We start from the raw sequence: 27,929 nt of genomic DNA on the forward strand, positions 1-27,929 counted from the left end.
GCTTCTGGAGGGCTGCGGGGTCGGGCTTCGGTCGCCCTGTCCCGCAGAGCTGCTGCAGTGGCGGGCAGTGGGGTGAAGCTGCCCGGGGCCAGGCTGACGCGGCATTTCTGGGGCATTTCTGGGGGTCTGAGGCACCGCCTCGGCCTCGGCCCCACCACTCTGCAGCCACCAGGGGCTGGTGACCACTGCCCAGTGCGGTGGCACTCAGCTGTCCCCACGGGGGCTCCTCTGTCCTGCCCCTCCAGCCCAGGTCCCGCACTGACCCCCTCTGGCACAGCCTCCTCGCTCCCTCGGTGCCGGGGTGCAGCCCGCACCGGGGTCACCGCAGGCGGCGGCGTCGCGCTGGTTTTATGGCCGGTCTCATGATGCGTTTATGGCCGCGCTGGCACTGCCGCGGGTGCTCCCTGTGCCCCGCATCCCTCTGGCTCCGGGGTGGAGGATGGCAGCCGAACTTTGCCCGGCGAGGTGCGGCTCCCGAGGGCTCCCGCGAGAGCTGCGGCACCGCGGCTGCGTCCGCCCGCTGCGGGGCACCTGGATGGGGAGCGGGGTCCCGCCCGGCCCTGGGAGCGTCCTCAGCATCCGCATGTCACCACGGCCGCGCTCCGCTGCTGAGACCCCGCGTCACGTAGCGGCGTGGAGCAGAGCATAACAGGTACGCTGCGTCCGGACCCGTGCCCCCCAACCCCCGGAGCCCCGCAGTGCCGCCGCGATGCCGCCCCAGGGAGGGATTTGGCAGCGGGTGGGGCGATGGGGACACTCAGGGTCCCCGCAAGGCTGGGGGTCGGGATGCGCCGTGGTCCCCGGCATCGCGCTGACGGTTCCTTCTCCCCATGCTCGGACAGAGGAGAGACCCTGCGGCTCCCAGCGCTGCTCCGGGGAGCCGGGGAGGGGGAGGCACGGCCCATGGCAGCCGGACCCCCTCCGTGACGCCAAGCTGGACCCCGCCGCCCCGCAGGAGCCGCCCCCCGACCCGACCCCGTCCCACGCCGCGGGCGGCCGCCGCGACGCCGCGACCATCACCGGTGGGTCGGGCCGGGGGGGTGCGGGGGTCCGGGGAGCTCCGGACCTCGTCCCGTCCGCGCATCCCGGCATCCCCCGCCCCGGGTGGCGGTGTCTCAGTGCCGCCGGGAGGTGGCAGCAGGATCGTCCCCGGGAAGCGAATGGGGGGGGTGGGGGAGGGGGCGGGAAGGATGGGACGTGGGTCCCTGTGACCCGCCCTGCGCTGTGACGCCCTCCCCGGGCACGAGTGGCTTTGGGGTGGTCTGGCTGCTGGGGGCACCAACCCCGGACCCCACGGAGTCAGAGGGAAGGAGGAAGTTCTCCTCCAGTGCACCCCCAAGCTCCGATTTTTCTGTGCCCCCATCCCGGCTCCGGGTGCCCCCAGCCCCCCACTGACACACTGTCCCCCTGTCCCCAGAGCTGTGCAGCGGTGATGTCCCCGAGGTGGAGATCGTCACCCTGCTGGGCGAGCAGCTGCCCCGCTACACGCTGCGTGCCGACACCGTCTTCAGCTACGACCATGAGGACTGGCTGCGTGCCCCCCCCACCCCGCAGCCCACAGCCCCCCTGACCCCCCAGCAGATCGAGGAGACCCTGTGGTACTTTCGTGAGTGCCCGGCCATTGCCATGGGGCTGACTGTGGGCATCGAGGAGCAGGGTTTGGGGTGGAGGCCATGGGGTGTAGGATTCAGGGTGGGGGTCACAGGGCAGAGCAGGAGCTAATCACCACTAACGGGATTGGCGGGGTGGATTTCTTTGGCCAGAACATCCCGGGCTAATTCTGCTGAGCTGAGCCGGATGTGTGCGGAGAGCCCCAACATCTCCTGGGGATCCCTGCACAGCCCCACCTGCTGAGCCCCGTGCTAAGGCTCCATGGGGTTGGGACCTGGTGGGGGCACAGGTGGGGTCTGTGCTCCTCTTGGACCCTGTGCTGGAGGGCAGGAGCAGGGCAGGGGGGCTGAGGGGGATCTGGGGCAACAGAGCTGTGTCCCACTGCCAATCTCGGTGGCTCCACCCATGCATGGGGGCTGGGGGCACCCCCCAGCTGTGGCATGATTGCACTTGTGGCCCCGTGGTGTTCCTGTCCCCCCACCCCCAGCCATCAGCCCTCCACCTTAACCCCCACTCTGTGTGTGCAGTGCAGCTCAGCACTGTCACCCCTACTGCTCTGGGTCACGTTTCTCAGTGCCCGGAGCTGTGTCCCCCCTCCCTCATCCCCTCACCCACACCGTTAAGCTGCCATCAGAAATAGCCCCCTGTAATCTACTTGTGCAGAGACGCAGAGACCTGCACGGAGGAGCAAAGCCCCGGGGGGATTAGGAGGAAGCAGCTCCTGCACACCGCGTCCTTGGGGTGCCCGGGGTGGGTCCCTGCCCACAAACTGCACTGCCCGGGCAGGAATGAGGAGAGGGCCGAGGCCGTGGGCCGGGCACTGCCCCAGCACCACGAGGGCACTGTGGCTGAGGCAGGACTGGAGTGGGGTCAGGATCCCGGCTGCTGCAGGGAGGGTCCCATGGGTGGGAGTCCAGCGAGCAAATAAAGGCATCGTGTGCTGCTGAAGGGCAGCTCCAGCCGCGGCCTCGTGGATTCATTGATTAGTTCGGTCCTAACGAGGACAGGCGCTGGGGGCAGGTGGTGGTGGAGGCACTGTGTGTATCAGCACTCCTGGCATCCCGCTGGAGAGCAGCCCCACTGCCCCCCCCCGCAGCCCCCACCCGCAGTGCCTGCACAGTGTGCCGTGCAGCTGCTCCATCGCATAACAGTGTGTGATTTATACAGCTCTCTGCCTCTGCACTGATCCGCGGGAGGAGCAGAGGGTGCACCCGAATGGGGCGCGTGGGGGACAGGAGCAGTGCAGCCACGCGTGGCTCAGAGCAGGGGGCTGCTGAGCGGGTCTGAGGATGGCAACTGCTGTGTGCTGAGTGGGTGGCAAGGAGACAGCCGTCCCGGTGCCCCCACGGGCAGAAGCCGCTGTCTGTGCGTGGCCCATCTGGGGTCAGGGACCGGCAACCCCTCAGCGTCCCCTCTTGGCAGCTCCCACGGGGGGACGCAGTGCCCAAACCACCCCATGTCCACGCGGGGCTGGGGGTGGGAACCAGCAGGAGGAGCGCGTCCCCACGGCGAGCGTGGTCCTGTGATGCGCGATGGGGGCTGTGGGGTGCGTGATGGGGACCGTGTCCCCGGAGCGCACAGAGGGCTGGTGCTGGCCGAGCCGTGCCGTGCTGAGCCGTGCCGGGAGCGGGCAGCCCGCAGCCCCGGCCCCGCCGCCCCCGCCCCGCTCCGGCCTCAGCACCGCCCCCGGGATGCAGCGGGCAGGTGCGCGCCGGGCGACCCCATAAATAGGGGCGGGAGCGGGCGGCACGGCACGGCACGGCTCCGCGGTGTGCGCGGCACCATGGAGATCTGGAGCAGCCCCGCTGCTTACGACGAACTGAACGGGAACGCGGAGCGCGGCGGCGGCGGCGCGGACCCCATCGCCCGAGAGCTGGAGGAAGGTGGGGGCAGCGCGGGGGGAGCGGGGCTGCGCTGGGGATGTGGGGCCGGGGGTTCAGCAGCTGCCCCATGGCTGAGACCTCCCGGTCTGTGCCCGCTGCCTGCAGTGCGTTCCCATTGGGGTTGGCAGCGTCTTTCCCCGCTCCCTCCCCATCCCACTCGCCATGAAGAATTGCTATCCGGTCGCTTTGGGGGTCACTGTGACCCCAGGAGGGGTTCATGCCCGGTGGTGGTGGGCAGAAGGATGGGGAAGGGTCTCTGTGGTTATGGGGCTGGGGGCTGCATGTGCTGTGGATCCCCACGCAGCGCTGGCCTGGCTGTGGCAGTTGGTGTGTACGTGTTGGGCAGCGTACGGCTCCCAGGGCCCACTGCTGGCTCACGCCATAAAGATGCTCATGCTCCAATTATTTCCAATTAACGGCTCAGCGGCCTGACGAAGTGCGGTTAGAGACCCCTGTGGGAAGCCGGCCCTGCTGCGAGGAGGGGGCTGGGGCCGAGGCTGGGCCCCCAACCCCATGGATGCACCCACTGGGGTCTGGACAGGGACACGGGTGGCGAGTGGGGGCATCGCCATGGTGACGTGCGCCATCACACAATCCCATCTGGGGCGGCGTAATGGGATTTGTGTGGCTGAGCCTCCCCCGTTAACCCACTTTGTCTGCCCGGCTGGGGGAGCGTGTGGGGTGGGGGCTGCAGGGTGAGACCGCCGGGCTGCTCTGCTGGGGAAACTGAGGCACACGCTGCAGGGCTGAGCATGGTGGGCAGCTCCGGCAGCGGCTGTGGGGTGTGGGCAAAGCTCGGGGCTTTGTGCTCACTGCCTCTGTAGGGGGTGGATCAGAGCTGGGGGGTGCACATCCCCTGTGTCGCCCATCTGCCCCAGATCCACAGATAGTGGGGGGGAGGGGAGCCCCCACTCTGTGCCCACTCCTGCAGCCGCCTTTGCTCCCATCGCTGTTCACAGGCACTGCATGGGGGCACCAGGTGGGCTCCGCACCCCAGGAGGGCAGATCTCAGTGCTCTGCTGTGGGGGGGGGGACGCTGCAGACTCTGTCCCTTTGCTCCTGGCCACCAGACATGGGCTGGAGCAGATCCCTGCACTCAGCGACCCCATGGAGAAACTAGGGCAGGGCCGGCTTCCTGCAGCGACATCTGGGGGAGGGGGCTGGGGGGACGCTGCCTGCAGCTCCACTTCCCGCAGCGCTGCCTGGTGCTGTTTGTGCCAGCGCTGCCTTTGTGCTGGAGACGTCACCTCCCTCCAGCCCTCCTTCCCATCCGAGTGCCCTGTGTCAGGAGAGGGGGGACCTCGGCACCTTCCCCCGAGAAATGAGATGTGGGGTGAGGTGGGAGCATCCCTGCCCGCGCCGTGCTGCTGCTGCCCAGCAAGTGGTGAGCAGTGCAGGGCAGCTCAGCGCGGCTGCAGCAGCCATCGCCCGTCACTGAGCGCTGCAGGGGCACAGCGCGTGCCCATGGCTGAGCTGCAAACTGCAGCACGAGCGGGGGGGGCAGCAGGGAAACGCTGAGCCCCCCCTGCAGCCCCGTGTGAGGGCACGGCCGGGCTCAGCCTTCACCCTTCTCCCCCAGTCCTGTGCACCGAGCGGGCTGTGCGGATCACCAAGACGTACCACGACATCGATGCTGTCACCAACCTGCTGGATGAGGTGTGCTGCTGCGTGGGGACCTGTGGCTGCGGGACCGGGGTCGGAGGGGGTAACCTCGGCTGACGAAGTCTTTCCACCCCAAACACACAGAAAGAGAGGGACCTGGAGCTGGCGGCGCGCATCGGGCAGTCCCTGCTGAAGCAGAACCGCAGCTTGACAGAGCGCAACGAGCTGCTGGAGGAGCAGCTGGAGCTGGCCAAGGAGGAGGTACTGCCCGTGGCCGTGTGCTGAGGTGGGGGGCGTGAGGGACTGTGCCCCTGAGCTGTTCTCTGATGTCCCCAGATCGCACAGCTGCGCCATGAGGTCTCCATGCGGGATGATCTGCTCCATTTCTACACCACCACCACAGAGGAGAGCGAACCCACCTCAGCTCCCATCACGCCGTGAGTGGGCTCTATGGCGCTGCCCCATGGATGTGGGGCAGGGGGCCGGCAGGGCCTCGTCCTGCCCACGCTGCAGGTGCTCAGTGCCCTCCCCGCTGTCCTCAGGCTGCGCCGGAACGATTCCTCGCTGTCCCTGCAGCAGTACTTCCAGTACGATGCTCTGCAGCAGAAGCTCCGGAGCCTGGAGGAGGAGAACCAGAAGCTCCGCCTGGAGGTGGGGGCAGTGCCCGGGGGTGACGCTGGGGGGGAACACTCTGCTCATCGCACGCAGCCCCTGTCCTCCTCCCCAGGCCACCACCATCGTGACTGAGACCAGCCGGTACGAGGACCAGGAGCAGCAGCTGATGATTGACTGCGTGGAGCAGTTCTGTATGTGGTCTGAGTGGGGGGGGAAAGGGGGGGGTACGTGCTGGGGAGCACCTGGGGGTGGTGACGGTGCTGCCCTGCAGCCGCAGCCAGCCAGCAGGTCGTCTGCCTGTCGGATGAGCTGGCCCGCAAGGCCGAGGACACTGCACGGCAGCAGGAGGAGATCAGCCAGCTCCTGGCACAGGTGGTGGAGCTGCAGCAGAAGTGCAGAATGGTGAGCGTCCCTCCCCTGCTCTGTGCTGGGGGGCACCGTGGGCGCAGGGCACAGCCCCCCCTGACCCCCTGCCCGCTGCTCTGCAGTACGGCGCGGAGGTGGAGGAGCTCCAGCAGCACCTGACTGCAGCCAAGGAGGTGCAGCAGCAGCTCCGGACGGAGGTGAGTGGGGGGGTGCGTGGCTGCAGGCCCCCACCTGTGGGGACAGTGCCCTGAGCAGTGCCCCCCTCACCCCCACAGCTGCGGGACCTGCAGGACAAGTACGCAGAGTGCGGTGGGATGCTGCAGGAGGCTCAGGAGGAGGTGAAGAGCCTGCGCAGCCGCAGTCTGCCCAACAGCACCGTCAGCCGCTACAGCGCGGGCAGCAGCATCCTGCCCCTGGTGCGTGGGGGGGGGGGTCGGGTTGTGGGGGGGGGCACTGCTCTCCTGTGCTGACACTGCACCCCTGCCCTGCAGGAATCACTGGCAGCTGAGATCAAGGGGACGATGAGGAAGGGGACGGACTCCTCCTCAGACTACAGGTGGGGGCGGTGCCTGGGGGAGGGATGGGGGGAGGTCCAATAAGGGGCTCATTTCCAATGGCAGTGGTTCTGTGATGCTGTGCTGGGTCACACACCCCTGCCCCCTCCCTTCCTGCAGGAGCTGTCTGCGCGTTTTTGAGACGGTGAAGGCAGTGAACCACGCAGCCAAGGCCCGGTCGAGCTCTGCATCCCCCCAGCACACGCCCGGCTCCAAGCAGACATCGGCTGCTCCCTCTGGGGGGGGCTGCACCCCTCACCCCAGCACAGACGGTGCCCAGTGAGTGCAGGGGGGCTTCGGGGCGGGGGAGGCAGGGGGATGCTGAGCACAGTGCGATGCACGGGGCGGTGCTGAGCCCCTGACCCTGTGCCCTTGCAGGACCGTGGGCCCCCGGGCAGCCCCCGGCCGCCAGGACCTGGAGGCAGCGGTGCAGCGGCTGTCGGTGCAGCAGCAGTGCCACTCCTCGGAGGAGCGCTCCTTCTTCGAGGCGGAGCGGGAGCAGAAGCTGCGGCGGCTGCGGGATGAGGACAGCTCGAGTGGGATCCCGACACCCAACGGCAGCGTCGTCTCTGCCGGCACCACGTGCTCAGGGGGCTCTGAGCACACCGCTGCCTCCGGCTTCTCGCTGGGCTCGCTCAGCTTCCTGCCTGACAAGCTGCAGATCGTGAAGCCGCTGGAAGGTGAGGAATGTGGGGGGGGGGACCTCATGCAGTCCTGGGAGTGCCTGAAGGGTCCTGTGTTCTGAGCTGAGCCCCTCTACACGCCTGTGTCCCCCTCTACACGCCTGTGTCCCCCTCTACACGCCTGTGTCCCCCTCCAGGCTCGGTGACACTCCACCACTGGCAGCAGTTGGCGCAGCCCAACCTGGGGGGGATCCTGGTGCCGCGTCCCGGAGTGCTCACTAAGGACTTCAGGCCCCTGGACATCGACCTGGAGGAGGTGTACAGCCTCACTGACCTGGAGGAGGATGAGGTGGAGGCCGCCTCCTTCCAGCTGCTGCCCACCTCCACACCCATCAAAGCCATGGAGCACCCCGGGGGTGAGCGGGGGGGACGTGGCCCCCAGTCCCTCTCTGCCCTCTTATGCTCTTTGCCCCATGCTCCCCTCCGTGCTCTTCCCTCTCCTCTCCCTTCTGCCTGTCCTTCCCCTCAGAGCTGCCCTGGTGTCGTGAAGGTGCGGGGCCGAGGAGGGCCCAGGAGCACTCTGAGCCTCCTCTGAGCTGTACTGTGCTGAAGCACAGCCATCACAGCTCCCTGTGTGTGGGGGTCTGCAGCTGGTGCCTCTGTACCCCCACCCATTCTGCACCCTTCCCTCCATGTCCCATTAACCCACTGTCTCCTGTCCCCTCCAGTGTTCCTCTCTGCTAACAACCTCCCCCAGACCCCATCCACCTTCACCATCACCACCTGCCACATCCTCCACCCCACCACTGAGCTCACCACGGTGATGCCCAGGTACGTGCCCTTCCCCCCCAGCCCCCTCCCTGCTGTTCCCTTCCTCCTCCTGCCTCTCCTGCTCCCATCCTTGGAGGGGTCTCTGTGGGAGGGGGGGGTCACTGAGGCTGGAGCAGAGCCCGGTGTGTTCCTGCTGGGGCCAGGATGGGCACCTTAAGGCCTAGATACTGTAATGGCTGAGCACTATTACAAAGATGTAATGGGGGGGGGGGATTGATGTGATTGATGTGAGCAGTTCGCAGCATTAGTGGAAAAAAATAACCCCAAAAACAAAGCCCCCACCCCAACGGCTCTGCATGCTCGATAAATGAGCACACTGTGCTGGCCCAGCCCTGCCCGCAGCCCCAGCTCCTCCTCCCAGCTCAGGGCTCCCCACTGACCCCCGCTCTGCTCTCTCCCTGCAGTTTGCATCACACGGTCGTGCCTTCTTGTGGGCCCTTTGAGGGGCTGAACCGCGGCCCCCCCTCCTCGCAGCTGTCCTGCCCGACGCGGGCACACAGCCCCGCACCCCCTCTGGGCCTCGTCCGCCTCCTCCTGCTGCGCGGCATCAATGCTGTGGTGCCCCCCGCCCCGCCCAGGAGCGTTCCCCCCCCGGAGGGGCACCGGGGATCCTCAGCGCGGAGCAGCATCTTCAGCTGTAACCTCGTGCAGAAGCTGCGGTTCCTGGGGCTGCACCGCGTGGTGGCGCGGGGGGAGCGGTCCCACGCGGAGCAGCGCGATGCCCCCACGTGAGGACACAGCTCCGGCGCGAGAGGGGGGGACGGAACGAGTCCTCCGCTCCCTCCGTCTCCAACCGCGGACAAACAGCGCGGGGCTCCCGGTGCTGCTGCGCGGGCGGCATCAGCCGTCCTGGGGCACGGCAGAGCGCGGTGCCCCTCCCGAAGGACCCCCCCCACACACACTCCCCAGGTGTGGGGTACGCGGAGCTCTGCAGGGAGCGGACCCCGTCCGTGCGCAGCCCCCGGCGGCGGAGCTGCGGAGCTGGGGAGGAGCAGCGATCCCGCGGGGGCTGAGCCCCCACCTCCGGGACCGGGGTGGACTTTTAGAAGCAAACGGTGGTTTTAAAGCGGTGTTTTCTAAACCCTTTTCTGCCCGACAAACAGATGTAGCGGCACTGCGGGGCTGCCTGCAGCTGTGCCCCCTCCCCGTGCAATAAACGCGAATCCCTGAGGCAGAGTGCTGTGCTCCCCCCACCCCCCACCCGACCCTTACTCCCTCCGCAGTGACGGGGCAGCAGCAGAGCTCGGAGTGCCAAAGCTTTATTGCAGGAGCGGAGGTGTGCTGAGTGTGTCGGGGCTCTGCGTGGGGTTACACAGCATCGGCCGCATCCTCCGTGCTCCGGCGGCCGAAGTCCATCCAGTCGGGGTAGAAGTGGTCCTGCAGGGCCTCTGCCCCCCCGTTCCCCTGCACGAAACCTTTGCGGTCGCTCAGCTCTGCGGAAGCAAAAGGAGAGGGTCGGAGCCGGCCGGGGCCGGGGCCGGTGCGGGACGGAGCCGGGAGCTGCGGTACCTGCGAAGACGTGGGGCAGGAAGCGGGAGATGAGATGCTGCTGCTCCTGGGACGGGAGCTCGGGCCAGTCCCGCCGGGCCAGGCTGGGGGGGGGGCGGTGGGAGCTCCCCGGCGCCTTCGCTGCCGGCCGGCACAGGCAGGCGGTCACCGCCACGCTGAGGATGAGGCCGAAGCACACCTTGGTCTTCATGGCTGCGGAGGGAAGGGGAGCGTGGGGCTGCAGCCCGCAAACTGGGGCGAGGGACGGGCTGCTCGTCCCCAGCACCCCAGCACCCAGCCACCCCTCCCGGGTGTTCCCCACGTCCCCCCCCCCCCCCGGTCCGCGGTCCCTCCCCACCTCACGCTGCTGCTCCGGGGGCTCCGCACCGCTCCCCGCGCTCCGTCCGCACTTTTGAAGGCGCCCGCGCTGCGCTCCGCCCCGGGGGCGGCTCCGACTTTGGGGTGCGGGGCTGAGAAACGCGGGGATGGGCACTGATCTCCCCACACACGTGCGTGCGGGGGGCAGCTGAAGGGCCCCTCCCAACACAAACCACGCTGCGGTGCCGGGCACAGAGGTACGTCCAGATACACTCACACCGTCGGACATAGAGGTGGAGATGTGGGTTAAGAGATAATACATATTATGTGTGTGTGTGTCTGTATATATGGTTCCACACAAACAACCCAGCACATATGTGTGTGTATACATCCCACAGAGCTCCTGGGGTGCTTCACCCCCCGCTCTGTGCCCCCCGGGGCCGCTGTTATCTCACAGAGCAATAGCTCCTCCTGCATTGACCCTCATCCCGCAGTGATTGGGAACATTTGCCTCATCCCTTCAATAGAGGACGCAGCAGTGACGCGATGGTGTCCGCCCCGGCCCTGGACGTCTTTACAAAGGGCACCGTTCCTCAGATAAACCCCAAACAAATGTGCTTTGGATGGGCAGGAGGCAGCGTGCCCCACACCTCCGCTGCCCGCAGCGATCGATGGTTCCCTCTTGGGAGCGACTTTCCCGAAGAACAAACAAATTGTTTTGTCATTTTGGGCTTTTAATGGCTCAATCTGGGCCAAATGAGCCGTGCAGTGACAGATGCACAGCAGCTGCTCCGTGGGGCTGTGATGTGGGGCTGCAGTGCCCGTGGGCACCGGGGCCGTCCCTGCTCCTGTTGCTGAGGGCAGTGTGTGGTCGCCCTGCTCCTGTTGCTCTGCAGACCCACATCACGAGGCCAAAACTGCCCCACTCCTGCTCGTTCAGCACAGAGTGCACACCGGCCAGAACAGCAGCACTGACCCCACAGCCCACACCTCTGCAAGCAGCAGGCACAGGAGCTGGGGCAGCACAGCCCGGCCCAGCACGGGAGTGACACAACCTCTGCCCGTGGGCTGTTTACTTCAACTTTGGCCAGGGATGAGGAAGTGCAGCACCAAACTCAGCTCTGTGCTCCCCTTCCCACTCTGTGTTGCACTGTGGAGCAGCACGGGGCCTTCAGCTCTCACTCTGCAGTGACAGTGCCACTGCCCATCGGGAACAAAGCGTTTTGGCTTCAAAATGCAACTGAGTCCACCACGCCAATACTTTTCAAAACCATTTTTATTTAAATAGGACTTTAAATACATTACATAGAACATTAAAAATGAAACCAAGTATCTGTTACTTCACAGGGCATTAGGCAGCAGGTGCTGGTAACAATTAAGCTCTGCAGCTCTATTTACAATGACACTTATTAGTCCAGAATCCATCCATCCCTTGTCAGAAGTTCCACCCGGGGCGACGGTCCCTTCAGGTACAGCAGCCCCCACTCTTTGGGCTCATGTGACATCAGCACCCGCAGGGCCAGGACTGCAGACATTCAGCCTGAAGGTGACTCCTCCTGCTCAGCTCCCCCAGATCCCCCTGCCAGGAACACAGCCTGCACTGAGGGTCCTTCCTGCACGGCCGTGCCGCAGCTCGGTGCCTCTGCGGGGCCACCACGGTCACCATCCACGGACACAGGAGGAATGGGGGCAGTCCCTGCCCCTCGTGGCACTGTGCAGGCTGAAGCTCAACGCCCGTTAGCTCTGTTAAATGAGGGACAGCAAGACGAGACAGCATGGGCTCTTGTCAGTTTATTACATCACTGCATTACACTAGTCCAGCCTGAACAGTGGACCCAAGGATGTTACATTACACAAACCGACTGGTTTCAAACTTATGACAAGGGACAGATGGGAATCTCATTGTAAGGAAATCTTCTTGCATAAAGCTTCAGAGGCCCATGGGCACTTAAAACCCATGGACTTTCAGCTGGTCGTCTTTGGCCAGTCCAATCTGCAAGAAAAAAATGCACTTTATAGCACCTTGCACCCAACAAACCTCCGCTCTGCAGCGCTGTCAAATCCCACTTTAAACTAACTGAATAAAACCAAGACTGCAACTGCAAAATCTCACAGGACAACATATTCCTCGAGAGAGTATCTCAGTACACACAGCAGCAGCTGCCCCCTCGGCCTGCAGCACGGAGCCAGGCCCTGCCCCACTGCCACAGCGCCCTATGGACAGAGCACGGTGTGTGCCCCAGCCCCACCTCGACGAGGAACTGGCAGATGTTCTTGCGCTGGTCGCCCTGCAGCTGAATCACTTCTCCATACTCAGGGTGCTCGATCACAGTACCATTGCAGGCAAATTTCTGGGGAAAGAAGGAGGATCCTTCAGGACATCAAAGCCTGAGACCGCCCCCCCCCCTGCCCCCCCCCTGCTCCCGCAGCCCCCACCTTCTTGAACGCCTTCACCAGTTTCTTTTTATCGTAATCATCCGCGATGCCCTGGACAGTGGTGAGGGTCTTCCTGCCGTTCCGCTGCTGGATCCTTATATGGATGTAGTCCTCAGTGCCGGCAGGAAGCAGGTCATCACCCTTACTTGCATCAGCAAAGGGGTCTGCGGAGACAGCGCGTCAGCGCCGGCCCCGCCCCGCCCCGCTCCCATTGGTCCGCCCGCCCGCCCGTCACGCGCCGGCCCCGCCCCCTCCCTCCCCCCCCCCCGCGGCTGACGCAACGCGGCTCCGGAGCGCCACGGGGCGGGGCCGCCGCAGGGAGGGGCCGCCGGGCCCGGCGTCGCACAAAGGCCTCACCGAAGGGTTGGAGGTTCTGGATAGCGGACATACGATACGCTTCCCTTCCCTCGGCGAGGCGGCGGGCGGCGGCGGAGGCGGCGGCGCGGGCGGTGGTGGCGGCGCGGGCGCTGAGGCGGAGGATGCTCTCGCGGCGGCGGCTGCGGACGCTGTCACGGGGGCGGGACCGGCACCGTCCGCTTATATACCACCCCCGCGTGACGCCATCACGCACGAGAAACGAGCGCGGCGATTGGCCGCCGCTCGGGGGCGTCACGACGTACGGCCGAACGCGGTCACGCCCCGCCTGGCGCGACGGGAGCCGCACGCATGCGCAATTCAGGGCCGGGGGGGGGGGGGGGCGGCGGCGCGCGGTGCTGCGCAGGCGCAGTGTGGTGCGGCCTCGCGGGGCCTCGGGCTGCGCGTGGGTCCGTGGGGTCCGCTCCGACAGCGGCCGCGCTGCCCCCCAACCCCGGCGGCACTGAGGGGCCGGCCCCACCGCAGTGCGGCGCAGCCCCTCGCACACAGCGCAGACAGCGCTGAAAGTACCACAACACGCGGAAACGGAGCGAGGAAATCCCCCACGCGGGGATGGGGTCAGAAGCCGTGGGGTTCAGCTGCCGGGCGCCGATGGGCCGCGCACGGATGGAATAGTGCTGCTCGTCCCGCGCTGAGCGCTCCTCCGTGGCTGTCCCCGCCCCACAGCGGCACTGTGCGTTTCTGATGCGTGGTTGGCACTGGGGCCCGGGCTGCCGTCACGGTGGGGGTGCATCGTTCCTGGGGCTCCGATGGTGATACCTCATTCATTACCTGCTCCAGGAGGAGGGATCGTCTGCTTGGCTGCACTTCAGTGTTTCTGTGGCGTTTCTAAAGCACGTGTCACTTTTCCGTGTCGTTATGTGCTGGAGAACTGGCTGAAATTATCATTAAAATGTGAATCTGCTCCGCAGCTGCAGTGACCCAGCGGGCAGCACTTCTCGCCCCTCCACTTCTCAGGTTTTCCCTCTCCCGATTCAGGGACCGCCTCTCTCAGCCGCATGCGGCCCCGTCCGGACGGCAGAGGGGGAATGGGGCGATGTCAGCAGCCCTGGACGCGCTTTTACCGTCAGAGCTCCATCGGAGCGAGCTGCCGGGCCCGGGCTGCCCACGAGGTGGCAATGCTGCTCCGTCCGCCCGCACAGCGGTCTCGCAGTGGCTGCGTCATTCCTGGAAACCAGCTTTTCCCCTCCAACATCCTTCCCGCAGCCTCCGTGTGTGTGCACGGAGCTGGATTCACGATCAGCTGGGTTTTTGGTGTACGCTGTTTGATCCCAGTCAGCAAAGCAGCGCTGACACACACACAGTCCCGGTGATAAATGTGCTCCTGGAACACCCCCCAGCACAGCGGCAGTGAGAGCACTGCTATGGGGCAAAGGCCGTGCAGGGAATCCCGGTAGGCATCCCTTCTGCACGGGGGCATCCCTGGGAACGTCTGTCCCAAAGGGCAAACCCTACAAAAACACGGAGCCATTGTGCAGATCTCTGCCCACCCGAGGTCAGCAGTGAGAAGGATCCGCCCTCTGAGCGCTGCCGGGATGGAGGCGCTGTAATTGGGACGAGTGACGGGGAGCTCCTGGAGCTGTGGCACTCAGCAGTGTGTCCCGGTGCCACCGTGCCATATTCCGCAGGAAACAGCTGCGGGCACATCCCGGCTCCTGCCTCCCCCCGGGTCTCTCTGCAGCACTTTGCTGTGCTGTTATAGGGTCCTGCACGGTGCGCTTGGCCCGCTGCGTGGGGCTGGGGGCAGGCTCTGCACCCCGGGGTCCTGCCCTTCCCCCCGCACTGCTCAGCCTTCGTCATCCCGGCTGTGAAACCTCCGCTCTCCACGAGGTGCCAGGAGAGCTCTGAGCACGGGGCTGCGTGGGAGCGCTGCTGAGCTGCGAGCAGGAGCGAGCTCTGCCCTTCGCTGCCTCGCAGTCCCCGCAGCAGTGGGGGCCGTGCAGCTCCTCCTCGGGCAGGGACATGTGGCCACGGCTGTGCCATGGGGCGGGGAGCTCCCGTGGGTGGGGGCCGCAGCTCCAGACCGAGGGATTGTGCCCACGCTGTGCATCGTGCGTTTGTGCCCTTGTCTGCATCTGGGGCTGGAGCATGCTGTGGGTTCTCTGTGGAGAAGGGGACCAAATCCCTTTCCACGCCCTGCACTGCTCCTCGGGGCTGCCCTGCTGCAGGAATGTTCGGACCCCTCCTGGGTGAAGCTTTGATCCCCGCACACATTGCTCACACTGCAGGGACAGCGCTGAGCAGTGCTGTGCTGGGAGCCCCTGCGCAGCTCCAGCCCTCACCGGGCACTCAGCAGCAGCCAGGAGCAGTGGAGCAGCCCAAGCTCACGGCAGTGAGGAGGGATGGGCATGGGGACAGGGAGATGGGGAGATCCCCCCCAACCACGGCCCACATTGTCCCTGCCTCCCCTGTGGAGGGGCTGAGATGTGGCATCAAGGCAGCTCAGGGAGCAGCACAGGGGGCCGGGCTGTTCTCATGTTGAGTTTCTGACAGAGGCACAGGGCTGACTCAGAGCCGTGCCAGTGCACCGAGGACTGCTGTGCTCAGCAGCTCTCGGCCCCGTTCCCATGTGTCAGCACAGGCACTGCTGCCAGGTGTGCCTGCTGTCCTGCTGCTCGCACACCGGGGTCACGCTGTGGCTAAAGATGGTAAAGGACGGCTGTGAGAAGGGGCTGAGCTGCCAGGGCTGCTCATGGCTGGATACCAGTGGGGTGCAGCAGAGCTGGGGCTGAGGCAGAGGAGCATACGGGGACATGGGGGCAGTGGGGCTGTAGCACATCTCCTGGGGAGCAGAGACAGTGGGGCTGGGAGTACGCTGCTCCCCACCCCGTGTCAAGGAGAGGCCATGGGGAGATGTGAGCTGGGCCCAGCCCTGAGCAGCTCCCAGCCCCGAGAGGTCAGTGCCGTACAACAGCTGGGTCCGGGCCCTGTCCTGGGTGCCCACTCACAGGTTATCTCCAATGCTCTGGGCAGCACAGTGAGGGTCTTGGTGTGGTCGTCCCCGTGCTCAGCCCCATGCTGCTGTGCACAGCAGGGCCCAAGACAGAGCAGAGCCCTTTCAGCCAGGAGCTGCACTGCAGCCAGCACAGAGCTGTGCCCCACACGGTCATGGAACAGCCTGGATCAGAAGCGACCTCAAGGACCATCTCAGATGGGAGCGAGGGGCAGGGCTGGGCTGGGGAGGGGGACCAGGGCAGCTGGGGGAGTGGGCAGCAGCAATGGCAGCAGCAGAGGCACAGCACCAGGCAGAGCACCGCAGCCCCACTCTGCTGACTGAGCGGAGGGAAGGGGCAAGGCAGCCGAAGCCCTTGGTCAGCACCTGCCTTGCCCCACTTCGCGTTTCCCTTACGAGGCAAAACCCCACGGGGCGTGTGCAGGAACGCGCTCCCCATCCCCGCCGCCCATCCCTGCCCGGCGCTGCCTACACACAGCAACTCCCCGAGGGCCAAACATGGGCCGTCCGCCAGCGCCTTCCGCACGGCCGTGTCCCGGCACAGCCCGGCGCCGCGGGGATCGGCCCTTACACAACGCAGCCACCGCCCTGAGCGGCCGAGGGAGCGGCTCCGGCTGCCCGTGCTCCCCGTGCCCGGTCCGTGGGCACGGTGCGGTCCCCGTGTGGCCTGGAAGGGGACAGTGCTGGCGCTCGAGCTGTCTGCATCGGGCCCCAGACCCCAACAAAGATTGCTGCAGCCCTGAGCTGCACGTCTGCCGTGGGCACAGCTCTCCCAAACAGCCCACGTGCTCCGGGCTGCCCCCGACAGCCACGTCAAGACCAAGCGTTTCCACCATGGTGTCAGCCCCATGCCCACCAGGACCCCCCCGGCTGGCAGCAGGTTTGGGTGAAACCCACGGGGCTGAGGTTGGCTGCTCCCCACAGACAGCAGCACCACTGCGTGCTGCCCCTGCCCGGAGCTGTCCCACATTGCTCTGCTGCTCCGGTTCATGCTCCACATGGATCTCAACCTTTGCCTTTCAGACCGTGGCAGTGGTATAACCAGGAGCAGGATCGGGCACACGCTGCAGCCCTGTGCGGAGCACATTGCCTCACAGCCCATGGGCAGGGGCTGCCCGGCAGACCCCCGGGGCCGGGTTGGGGGGCTCCAGCTGCACCCACCCAGCAGCCATTCTGGGGACGTGGCCGTGCTGCCCTGCTGTGGCACATCCCAGTGCCGGGCGGGAGCAGCGAGGTGGGGCCCCCCCGGCACATTGCCATCACTGTCAGTGCCAGCCGGGTGTGCCGGGAACCGCCCGCACCTCCGATTGCAAAACCGCCGGGGCCGGGCCCTGCGCTGCTGCCGCGTTCCCAGCAGCTCCCGGGAGATCCTGCAGGCCAAAGTAGTCCCCCTTCGCACCCTGCAGAGCCCCCATGGATGTTCTGAACACCATTCGGGGTCTCTGTCACAGCAGAGGAGGTGGGGAGGGACGCAGGCACGGAGCTGCAGTCTGAGCGTGGAGCAGCACCGGGTGCAGGAGCCACGTGCCATGCATGTCCCTCTCGCACACACGGTGCCCAGTGCTGGGCACTGCCACGTGCTGCTCTGACCTCGCTGCTGCCAACCACACCGCAGGGCTCACGCTGAGCCTGGGACTGCTGTGGGCCTCGCTGCAGTGAAGCTCCCATTTGCTGCTGCTCAGTGCTGCAGCACGCACTGACCTGGATGGCGGTCCCATGGTGACCCCAGGGCCGTGTGCCCAGCACAGGGTGGGAAGCATGGAGGTGGCTGGAGGTCAGCGGGGCTGTGCTGTGAAGCTGGACCAGGGCTGCCCGCGTCCCCCCACGGTCACAGGGCCATGGTGAGGTGCAGTGGTTGGGAGCAATGCAGACCTTTCTCTGCTGGTTTAGCACCAGGAGGGCCGGCACACGTCTGGAGTTGCTTGGTGGGTGCTGCCCTGTGTGCACCGGGGGGAATGCTGATCCCCTGCTGGTTTTTGTCACTATCTCAGAGCATCCCAGCCCTCCCCTGTGCCACCCATAGGTCTGGGCCCAGGGCAGCCACTGTAGAGCCAACCCATGCCAAACAGGGCGAGGGCTGAAGGATCTCCCTGGGCCTGGCTGCTCGTAAGGCTCCGATTTCCCGGGGACACCAATACGAAGCCCTCAGCTCTGTGTCACCGAGACCCTCACACTGTGAGCCCGTGGGGATGGCTGCTCACAGCCCGGCTGTGCATGGCGCTGCTCCGTGCCTCACAGGAACAGGGCAGGTGTGAGTCCCCCCTATCCCCCCCGCAGCTGTGGGACCCCCGGGCAGCAGCGCTGGGCTGGCTGTGCCCGCAGTGCGGGATGAGCCCGAGCCGGGGCCGATGGGGCCCCTCTGTCCCCGGAGCTCCGGGCGGAGAGCTGTTTCTCAGGCTCCTGCTGATGGTGAAAGCCGATTCCCAGGCGTGGGCCGGGAGGAATGCAAACCCTCTGAAGTTCTCTGTAATTACTGCCGGGCGAGTCGCAGCGTGGAGCCGGGACCCACCCGCGGGCGTGGGAGAGCGCGGGTGACGCACCGACCCGTCCCCTCCTGCCCAGGAACGCGCCGCGGTGACTCACGGGGCCGCGGGGGCGGGTGGGGGCACGCGGCGTGAACGGGAACGCGCAGCGTGCTGGGGCTGCCCCCCCCCCCCTGCAGAGCAGAGCCCCGTGCCCCAGAGCCGCATACCCCGTGGGGCCGAGTGCCCCGTGCTGCCCGGGCACCGAGCCCGGCTCCGTCCCGGAGTGTCACCGGGCACGGGGGGACGCCGCTCCCGGCTCTGCGGGCGGTTCGGGCCGTGCGGGGGATGCGCTGCGATGCGGCCCTCACGTCCCTCCAGCACCCCCAAAGCAGACACAGCCCCGCACGGTGTCACGCGGACATCGGCCGTATTTCGGACAGCCCCGAGACAGCACCGGGCCCGGGGTCAGCACGCTGGGGGCACTGCAGAGGGAAGGGCTGGGGCAGGGGGCTCCGACCCGCACCCCTCGGGAGGTTCCTGCGTGACTCCCCCCGCGGCAGCGCGGGGCCGGGGGCTGTGACAGAGCAGAGGATCAACCACGGAACCCCACGTCCCGCAGCGGCGCGGGGCCACGCGTGGCAGCCGAGGGCTGCACGGCCGCATCCGAGCGGCTCCTGGTGCCGTCCGCCGCAGTGACTCAGAGCTGTCCACAGACATGCGTACACATGCTTGCACATACATGTGCATCGCTCACACGGATGCACGCTGTCCTCTCCGCTCGGGAAGGGCTCGGCTCTGCCAGCCTGGCACGGCACAGACCCCGCTCCGGGACGCAGAGCCCGAGCAGGAGCAGCACCGAGCTGCGTGCGGGGCTCCGCGCCCTGCGTCTGCGGGGTGCTCCCCCTTACCCCCCGCCTCTCCCCGCAGCCACCCCATCCCACCCCGCCCCGCCGCACCCCGCCCCGCTCCCGTCCCGTTTCTCCGCCAGCGGAGGGCGCCCGTGGGCAGCGTTTGTGCCTCCGGCAGCGCCCGGCGCGTCCCCGCGGGGTTCGGGACTGCTCATCAGCGCGTCCCCGTTGGGCTCAGAGGGGCCCGGAGGGGCTCCGGGTTCCCTGCGGGTCCATCAGGTCCCGGCGGGTCCCTGCAGGAGGACCCGAGCGCGTCCCAGAGCCCCAGCACATCCCTCCCCGCACTGCCCCGCGCTGTGTGCCCCCCCCGGCCCCCACCCGGGGGCTCCCAAGGCAGCACGCGGGTGGGGGGTTACCCCAGGGGTTGGCTTCCAGCAGTGGCTGAGCACAGTTATTTGGATTAAAAAAATCAAATTAATAATAATAATAATAATAAAAGAAACAAGAAAAACAAAAACAAACAAAAAAATAAAACCGGGGGAAACAGCTGATGAGAAGAGGCTGATAATTACTGCTGCTTATCGGGAGGATCGGCCGCGCTCCAGGCGAGAGGAGCGCGGTGCCGGGCCCGGGCAGGTCCCAGCCCTGTGCCAGACACCGCTGGCAGCCGCCCGCGGCCCTTCGCTTTGAACACCGCACGGAAAACCATTAGAGCTGCGAGGCGTGCGCTGGGCCCGAGGGCTCGAGGCACCGCGGAGGGGGGGGGGGGGTCGGACCGACGCGGGGCCCGGCTCGGAGCCATCGCCCCCGCCGGGGAGAGGGGCTCCCCTGGAGAGAGCCCCGGCATCCCGCTGCTCCCGTCTGCAGTGCAGCGGTGCGGGCAAAGAATGACAGCGGCCGCCGCCGCTCCTCAGTGCCCACGATCGGAACGGGGCAGAGTGCGGTGCGCCGAGGGGAGAGGGATGAGCAGACGGGGCGGGGTAGCGCCTGCACGCTGCCAGGAGGGGGGTGAGGAAACGCCAGAGCAGATGCTGACAAAAGAATGTGGGGAAGTCCGACGGTTGGGGTTTGCTGCGGAGATGGAGCCGAAGGAATTGGTGATTGCTTGGGAGTTTGGCTCTCCTCAGACACGAAGAGCATCCCCTTGTGTGCGCTAACACAAGCACCGGGTTGCCGTCCCGCCTCTCCCTTGCCAAGCCCGGGCCACGATCCCACTGCAGCCCGAAGGAATTCCCAGGAAGAGCGCTGGGCTCTGCACCAGGGAATCCCCGTCCCTGGGATGCTGCCCTGAGCCAGAGCGGAGTGACTGCAGCACTGTGGGAGGGGGAGCACACTGCTCGTGGCACCGAGCACACGGGAAGGGCCCCACGCGGGGACACAGGGGCTGAGCAGGGCCTTGGGCACGAGGCAGTTAAAGCACGGCAGCAGAAGAGCAGTGCTCAGCCAGGCTTTGTTTCAGTGGGCTGGCAGCACGGTGGGCAGCTGCAGCTCTTGGGAGGCTGCGAGGGTGAAACACTGCAGCAGCAGCACAGGAAGGAGCGTGGACCACCTGAAAGCCCACCGGGTGGGTGTCCGTGCCCGTGCTGTGCTGGAATGGGCAGCGTGGGCTCAGAGTGGGGAGCAGTGCCCGGGCAGAGCACTTCTGGTGGAGCTGAAGCACCAACGGAGCAGAGCAGGCTGCCCAGGGCCCCATCCTGAGCACCTCCAGGGCTAAAAGATCCTAAAAGACCTAGAAGTCACCCCTGTGATCAGACCCTTGCCCTGCTGGTCCCACTGCTCCGTCCTGCTGTCAGCGTGCTGGTGGCCTCGAGCATCACGCATCGCCCACCCCCCACCATCCATCCATCCCCCACCTCCCATCTCTCACTGCCAACGCCCCTCCCCCCGCCCTTGGTCTGCCCGGGAGGGAGTTTCCATTGCACACACACCGTAAAGATTCCTTTCATGGTAACAAACCTAAGAATGCTTATTTCCAGATAACGTGTGGGGGCTGTCGGGACACGTCCTAGCAGATGATAAGGAATCAGCAGCCGAGGTAGAAAGGCAGCGCGCTTCGCTCCACGCCTCCATGTGTTTGTTACCCATCCCGGTGCTGCTCAGCCCCGCGGACCCTCCACGCAGCACTGCCCTCCCAGCGCTCCTTCTGCTCTTCCTCCAGAGCCGCGAATCGCACCCAGAAGAAGCTGCCCCACAGGGGAGACACAATGATTCCTAATTAGCTCATTCATTACATTACACGCACAATTAAGCGCTATTGTCTGAGGCAAGAGCAGCGCTGACCCCGGCCTTTCACATCCAGGTGCCCGTCCTGGAGCTCGGCCGCATCCCACGCGGCACAGAGAGCATCGCAGCTCGCCTCGGGATGGGGCGGCCCGGGAGGTGGGGTGGGGGAGGGCAGCGCTGCGGGGACATTCCTGGGGGGGGGGGGAGCGGGATCAACCGTGGGCCGAACTGTGTTCCGACGGTGCAGAAAAGGCCTTGGGGTGCGGCAGCGCTCCGACTCCTCGTGGGGGTCGTCGCCTTCGGGTTTGGGATGCGGTGGGGGCAGAGCTCAGCGCGGGGTCTGCCGAGGCCGGGGGCTCAGGGCTGACGTGGGAGTGTCCCGTGGCACAGCGGGTGGCCGAGCAGCGCGGCTCCCACGCAGCGCGGTTGGGAAACGCCGACCCCCCGCACCGCACGGCGATGTGCCAGCAGCGAGCCACGCACTGCCAGGCCCCGGCTCCCGGAGGGACGTGGCACCTCCATCCTGATCTGCAGAGCCTGGAGAGTCAAAACAAATCGGGGTCCAATGCGATGCGATCTGTTTGCAGAGCAGAGCCCTCAGAGGGGCAGCACCTGCCCCGGCCGCGCTGCTCCGTCCCCGCGCCGATGCAGATGGGCGTTTGTTGCTGCAGTGAGCTTCGGGGAACTGATGAAAGGAAGGAGGCACCCCGAATTACCGAGGGTGAGGCTCTGGGAACATTTTAGCAGCTCCCAAATCAGTTAAGTGCTTTAGAATGTGAAAACAGCCAGAGGGGCCCCGGGAAGGAAGGAGATCACCGCGAGAGGAGTACAAAAGCCGCCTAATCCCCATAACTCCACGGCTGCCTCGCAGGAACCTCTGCTCAAAGCAAGAATCACTTCTTTTATCCACAGATGACATCTCTGGAGCCAGCCAGGCCAGCAGTTTGGGTGTGTGATTTTCCACCGCCCGGCGCCGCATCACTGCAGGCGTTGGTTTTGTCCAAGAAAAGAATACAGCGGTGCAGTGTTTCCTTCCCCGCCGCAGTCCGGGCCGGTCCCTGCCCGGCTGCATGACCGCGGCAGCACTGCTCAGTCCCCAGTGGTGCTGCAGGTGTGGCCGTGGCTGTGTGACCTCATCCCGGTGGTGGTGGGGTTCTGCTCCCCGTGGGCCCCCACGGCCCCGATGGGTGCGGCACTGCCCCACGGACACTGAGCCGTGTGTGGGCAGAGCGCAGCTCAGGGCTGATGGTGTTCGTGGTGTCAGGAGCTGTGTGTAACGTGTCCTGGCAGTGCGTGTCTGCTGCGGTACCAGCTCTCTTCACTGACCTCTCCTGCTGAGCATCGTGCCTCCCTGCAGTGCCAGATCGAGGCAGATTCCCCAAACTTGGCAGAAGTTACAGCTGAAAGGCACTGCAGGAAGCAAAGTCGGGTGTGAAGCCACGACCCCGGTGCTGCTGGGAAGCAGTGGGCACCTGCAGCTCAGTGACCAAATCCCATCGCTGTGGGGACTTTCCGACCTCTGCAGAGGTTCACTCTGCTCCGCTACGTCTGCAGAAACCACCGCAGTTTCTTTTCTTCTGAACTACAGTGTTCTGCCAAATGCAGCATCAGTACGAAGTACCACCAGGTCTGTGCTTGTCCTGGATAGAGGTCCTGGCTGGAAGCTTTCCATCTGGCTTTGGCTCAGCCCCACATACAGATTATGGATGCTCAGAGCTCCTAAGTCAGCAGCTTTTATTGACTTTAGGCACTTGGAAAAAGCAAGTAAATAAATGTGTAGATTTTAAGGATATCAGGTGCTTGTGGACAGTGTCACGGGGGATTCACTTGTTACTCCATGAAGCAGCACGGGGTGGAGTGGGAGTGAGCACCTCCACGTCTCAGGTGCAACAGTGAAATGCTAAAACATAGCCCTGAGCAAGGAGCTGCGTCCTGAATCACAGCCGCGCTGGGAACGAAAACGGAAAGAGCAGATCCCAGAGCACCACGGCGATGCTGGTGGGAAGTGACAAAAGATGTGAAATTGGAGAGAAAAGTGATGATTCTGGAATTTGGCTGCGGGTGTCAGGGGTGACGAAAAGCAGCGGCAACGCCTCCTGCCCGGGATATAAAGGGCTGCGGGCAGGGGAAGCGCGCACTGCTGCCTGCGCTGCCAGCCCGCCCTGCCCAGCTCTGCCCGCACCATGAGCACCACTGTCCGGCAGTTCTCCTCCTCCACCTCCCTCAAGGGCCTGGGGGGGGGCTCCAGCAGGCTGTCCTGCTCCCGGGCCGCGGGATACCGAGCCCCCAGCGTCCACGGGGGCTCCAGCAGTTACTCCGTCTCCTCCCGCATCGTCTCGGGGCTCGGCGCCGGCTATGGGGGCGGCTACTGCGGTAGCGTCGGAGGGGGCCTCGGCGGGGGCTTCGGGGCCGGCTATGGGGGCGGCTTCGGGGGCGGCTTCGGGGGCGGCTTCGGGGGCGGTGACGGCATCCTCCCGGCCGGCGAGAAGGAGACGATGCAGAACCTCAACGACCGCCTGGCCGCATACCTGGACAAGGTGCGCGCCCTGGAGGAGGCCAACACCGACCTGGAGGTGAAGATCAGGGAGTGGTACAAGAAGCAGGGGCCCGGCCCCGAGCGCGACTACAGCCCCTACTACCGGACCATCGAGGAGCTGCGCAGCAAGGTGGGTGCGGTGGTGAACACGGTGGGACGCCCACTCAGACAGGAAGCAGACTGCTGCCTCCCATTAGCAAGCATCCCATGGTGAGAGGGTCTCAGGTACCATGCAGAGTGTCAGGCTGCAAACTCAGAGATTTCTCAATACCCGTTCTGACTGCATTCTTCTAGATGCAAACACAGATAATTTTCACTGGAAGAAACCAGTGTGGAAGGACATAAAGCAAAAATGAAGAATTAGGGGCAAGTCTGCTTTGATACTGCACAGCTTTTTGGGACTTTAAAGGCAGTACTTGGGAAAGCTGTAGGTGTCTGCAAACTGTGAAGCACTGAATTGAGATTTGTGAACACTCAGTCCAAGACTTTGCAGACCACTGTCCCCCGTTCCAGGGAAGGCCACGTGCAGCAGAGGTGCAGGGATGCTGGCAAGCAATGCAGGGATAACCCTTCCCTCTGTCTCTTTCTCATCAGAGCTAATGCCCTCCCAAACTCTGCCTCCAATCTTTTCCCAGCATGGATCCTTTGCTCCTGTATTTGTAATTCTAACACCAGAGGCTGGAGGCACTTGTTCACTGCAGCCTCCTCCATTTCTGCAGCCAACAAATCAAATCCATCCCAGGACCAACAGGCACCAGCTTTGCCACACACGAGCTCTGTGCTGGCCTACCAGCAGAGCTGCTGTGTGCTGGGGTGGGAGCTGTGATTCCTGCTTGACCCTTGCATAACCACCACGTGCCCTGAGGCATGGGAACCAGTGCTGTTATCTCATCTCACAACTGTCATGACTCTGGTGCTGCCTTTTGAAATACTTAGTGATGGAATGTTGGAAACTGAGGTCACAGAGTTTTTGGAAAGCCCCAGGTTGCCCCACAACTGTCCCTGTCCCCACAGCCTCAGAGCGCACTGCTCCCTGTGGTTCTGATGCTCATCCAGTGCTTTCTCTCCATCCTCCCCCCTCCAGGTCCTGGGGGCCACCGTTGACAATGCCAACCTCCTGCTGCAGATCGACAATGCCAGGCTGACGGCTGATGACTTCAGGACCAAGTAAGTCACATCTCCTGGAGAAAAGGGCACAAGGTCTGCAGAGGTGTTTGATGAAAAGTGAGGAAAATTCCCATCCCAGACCCAGAAAGGCAGGTTGGAAACAAAGCCTTCAAAATGAACGTGATTTCCAAAGCAGCCAGTTGCCTAAATCCTGTAGGCACTCCGCACCTTCGCTGTTCCTTGTGAGAGCTGTCCTTGTGCTGGGCTTCTGCGGTGCTCTCACCTTCCACACACACAGCTCAGCAAAGCCCAGAGCTGCACTAAGGCCCTGTAATGTCGAGGCAAGGCTGTGTCGTGGGCTCGAGTGATGCTGCTTTGTCAGCTGTGACACAGTGCTCAGAGCACGATGTGAGCAGCAGCCAAGGGGCTCTGCCCCGACCAGATGCAGTCTCAGCATCCTTGGACACTGCTGTTGTGTGTCCAGGTTTGAGACGGAGCAGGCCCTGCGCATGAGCGTGGAGGCCGACATCAATGGGCTGCGCAGGGTGCTGGACGAGCTGACCCTGTCCAGGGCCGACCTGGAGATGCAGATTGAGAGCCTGAAGGAGGAGCTGGCCTACCTCAAGAAGAACCATGAGGAGGTGAGCACGGCACTGGGTGCAGAGCTCTGTCCCACGCTGTGGGGCTGTGCTGGGTTTGGGTTTCCTGGAGGGGGGCAGAGCTGACCCACCTGCATGGCAGCGTGTCCCCTCTGGGGCCTGGGCAGACTTGTGCACCACTGCTTATTTCAGAAATGTTCTCTGTAGCTGTTGGAGATGTATTAGCAATCCTGGCAGCTTCAGCATGGAGGATTTGTGGGGTCTCCTTCTCTGGAGAGCCCACCTGGACGTGTTCCTGTGCAGCCTGCTGCAGGAGCCTGCTCGGGGGAAGGGCAGGGAGAGCTCCAGAGGTCCCTCCCAACCTCTGTGGTTCTGCAGCTCTGTGATCGATCTCCCGATGATGACAGGCTCTGATTTATTCTCTAAACAAAGCCAGATGTAATTCCAGTGGAGATTTCTTAAGATAGACTTTGGATCACTCTGTTCGTGACAGGGCAGCATAGGCCCCGGTTTGGCCCCCGTCGCTGCCTGCCCCGGGTGGGAGATGCTGATGTTCCTGAGGAGCTCTGACCAGAGCAGAACTCCTCCGTGCACCGATCGGAGGATCCTCAGCGATGGACTTTCTCCTTTCCGCAGGAAATGAACGCGCTGCGCGGACAGGTGGGAGGAGAGATCAGCGTGGAGATGGACGCGGCTCCCGGCATCGACCTCACCAAGATCCTGGCCGAGATGCGGGAGCAGTACGAGACCCTGGCGGAGAAGAACCGCAGGGACGCGGAGCAGTGGTTCTTCAGCAAGGTGAGCGGGACGGCCGCGGCCGCGGGGCCACGGCTGCGCGGTGCCGGGCTGTGACGCGCGGCTCGGCTTCTTGCAGACGGAGGAGCTGAACCGCGAGGTGGCCATCAACACGGAGCAGCTGCAGAGCGGCAAGACGGAGATCACGGAGCTGCGCCGCACCATCCAGAGCCTGGAGATCGACCTGCAGTCCCAGCTCAGCACGGTACGCGGGGCCGCCGCCCGCGGGCGTGGGGATGCGGCCCTTCCCTGCCTGCCCGTCCCCCTGAGCCCGTCGTGTCCTCCGCACGCAGAAAGCGGCGCTGGAGGGCACCCTGGCCGACACCGAGGCGCGCTACGGCACCCAGCTGGCCCAGCTGCAGGCGCTGATCAGCAGCGTGGAGGAGCAGCTGGGAGAGCTGCGCTGCGACATGGAGCGCCAGAACCACGAGTACCGCGTGCTGCTGGACGTCAAGTGCCGCCTGGAGCAGGAGATCGCCACCTACCGCCGGCTGCTGGAGGGCGAGGACGCCCAGTGCGTGGGCTCTGCGTGGGGAGGGGGTGGGGGTGGGAAGGGAATGAGCAGTGAAGCTCCGTGCCCCTGAGCCCATGCCCTGATGCTATGCACACACCGGCTGTTCTGTGTTGCACAGTGGGGGTCCCAAAGCACTGTGTACCCCGAGGGAGGGAGTGGGCATCATTGGGATGGCACTGCTATAGTGCCCTGATCCACGACACACACAGCCCCAGCGCTGTCTTCCTCTTAACATAACACAAAGCAGTCTCCTGAAGGCCTCATAACCATATTGTGGTGCAAGAAGGGAAGGCAGGGCGTTAAATAACGGTTTAGTCTTAGTGTCTGCTCTCCTTTGTCCCTTTCTGACCTCGTTTCATTTCCCCCTGCAGCATGTCCTCCCACTACGCCTCGCAGCCCGTGAAAGAAGGTGAGGACCCCTCAGGTCTGGAGCACAGAGTGCACCTGTAGCTCCTTCCTACCACGGGCCCATGCTCTACTTAATGCAATTTTCAAAGTGTGAATTTCCTGAAATGATTCTCCTAATATGCCAAGAACACATTTTAGAAGAGTGTCAGCGTAGACAAACTGTAGTACTGTATTTAGGGGCAGGGTGCTGCGGGTTGCCTGGGTCCTGAGGCAGGTGTGGGTAAGAGCAAACCCGCACAGGGCACTGCCACACACAGCAGTTCCTTCTCCCCCTGCAGGGCCCGTGACCACGCGCCAGATCCGCACCATCTTCGAGGAGGTTCAGGATGGGAAGGTGATCTCCTCCCGCGAGCAGATCACCCAGGCCGCGCTCTGAGGGCTCTGCTCCGGTCCCGCAGCTTCGCTTTGTGCTGCAGCACTGCAGCCCCCTCCCCTCCTCTGAGCTGCACCAAATAAAGCTTCTGTGCACCCCTGCACTTTGTCTCACTGCTTGGCAGGGCCTCTTTCGTTCACCTGCTGCACATGCAGGCACAGTCCTGGCGTGCAGGGCTCCGTGCAGTGCTGCCTGGGCAGTGGGAGGGCTGCCAGGGGAGGGGTTAGGGGTGCAGGGGGTGACGCCCCTCTGGAAATACAGCGTCCAAAGGGGCACAGCCCCTGGGTGGGTGAGGACCCTCCTGGCGGCGCTGCCCGCAGCCCCGGCTGTTCCTGGAAAGCAGCTCAGACACATTCCTGGCTGCGTTCTCCCGCATGACTTCATAAATCCACCTTTTAGACCAGCG

General features: G+C 64.9%; 4 protein-coding genes across 5 annotated transcripts; 2 read left to right on the forward strand and 2 right to left on the reverse strand.

Annotated features, from left to right (window-relative positions):
- Positions 1 to 3,338: 3,338 nt before the first annotated feature.
- On the forward strand, positions 3,339 to 8,817 carry HAP1 (huntingtin associated protein 1). Of its 2 annotated transcripts, XM_065749139.1 has the most exons (15): positions 3,339 to 3,494; positions 5,074 to 5,150; positions 5,241 to 5,357; positions 5,433 to 5,533; positions 5,639 to 5,747; positions 5,824 to 5,902; positions 5,983 to 6,113; positions 6,200 to 6,274; positions 6,353 to 6,493; positions 6,569 to 6,633; positions 6,752 to 6,910; positions 7,010 to 7,311; positions 7,452 to 7,670; positions 7,983 to 8,085; positions 8,490 to 8,817. In XM_065749139.1, the coding sequence occupies exons 1-15, from the start codon at positions 3,395 to 3,397 to the stop codon at positions 8,815 to 8,817; spliced, it is 2,106 nt and encodes a 701-aa protein (XP_065605211.1). In that variant the 5' UTR covers positions 3,339 to 3,394. The 2 variants fall into 2 exon arrangements, with proteins under 2 accessions (XP_065605211.1, XP_065605212.1); XM_065749140.1 differs by lacking the exon at positions 7,983 to 8,085 and having other exon boundaries at positions 8,490 to 8,616.
- Positions 8,818 to 9,341: 524 nt separating this feature from the next.
- On the reverse strand, positions 9,342 to 9,988 carry LOC136056823 (gastrin/cholecystokinin-like peptide). The gene is made up of 3 exons (XM_065749183.1): positions 9,932 to 9,988; positions 9,595 to 9,786; positions 9,342 to 9,518 (listed from the first exon to the last, which is right to left on the reverse strand). Exons 2-3 carry the CDS (start codon positions 9,782 to 9,784, stop codon positions 9,394 to 9,396), a joined length of 315 nt encoding a protein of 104 aa, XP_065605255.1. The 5' UTR covers positions 9,785 to 9,786; positions 9,932 to 9,988; the 3' UTR covers positions 9,342 to 9,393.
- Positions 9,989 to 11,663: 1,675 nt separating this feature from the next.
- EIF1 (eukaryotic translation initiation factor 1) lies at positions 11,664 to 12,819 on the reverse strand. The gene is made up of 4 exons (XM_065749181.1): positions 12,685 to 12,819; positions 12,328 to 12,491; positions 12,141 to 12,242; positions 11,664 to 11,884 (listed from the first exon to the last, which is right to left on the reverse strand). The coding sequence occupies exons 1-4, from the start codon at positions 12,713 to 12,715 to the stop codon at positions 11,840 to 11,842; spliced, it is 342 nt and encodes a 113-aa protein (XP_065605253.1). The 5' UTR covers positions 12,716 to 12,819; the 3' UTR covers positions 11,664 to 11,839.
- Positions 12,820 to 23,327: 10,508 nt separating this feature from the next.
- Positions 23,328 to 27,605, forward strand: LOC136056802 (keratin, type I cytoskeletal 14-like). Its single transcript, XM_065749153.1, has 8 exons — positions 23,328 to 23,857; positions 24,812 to 24,894; positions 25,319 to 25,475; positions 26,070 to 26,231; positions 26,308 to 26,433; positions 26,522 to 26,742; positions 27,114 to 27,151; positions 27,429 to 27,605. The coding sequence occupies exons 1-8, from the start codon at positions 23,375 to 23,377 to the stop codon at positions 27,524 to 27,526; spliced, it is 1,368 nt and encodes a 455-aa protein (XP_065605225.1). The 5' UTR covers positions 23,328 to 23,374; the 3' UTR covers positions 27,527 to 27,605.
- Positions 27,606 to 27,929: the final 324 nt, after the last annotated feature.

The sequence above is a fragment of the Cyrtonyx montezumae genome, unplaced genomic scaffold (genome assembly GCF_038088225.1).
Source record: "Cyrtonyx montezumae isolate F1298 unplaced genomic scaffold, pur_monq_1.0 scaffold_58, whole genome shotgun sequence".
In the NCBI taxonomy this organism is placed as follows: domain Eukaryota; kingdom Metazoa; phylum Chordata; class Aves; order Galliformes; family Odontophoridae; genus Cyrtonyx; species Cyrtonyx montezumae.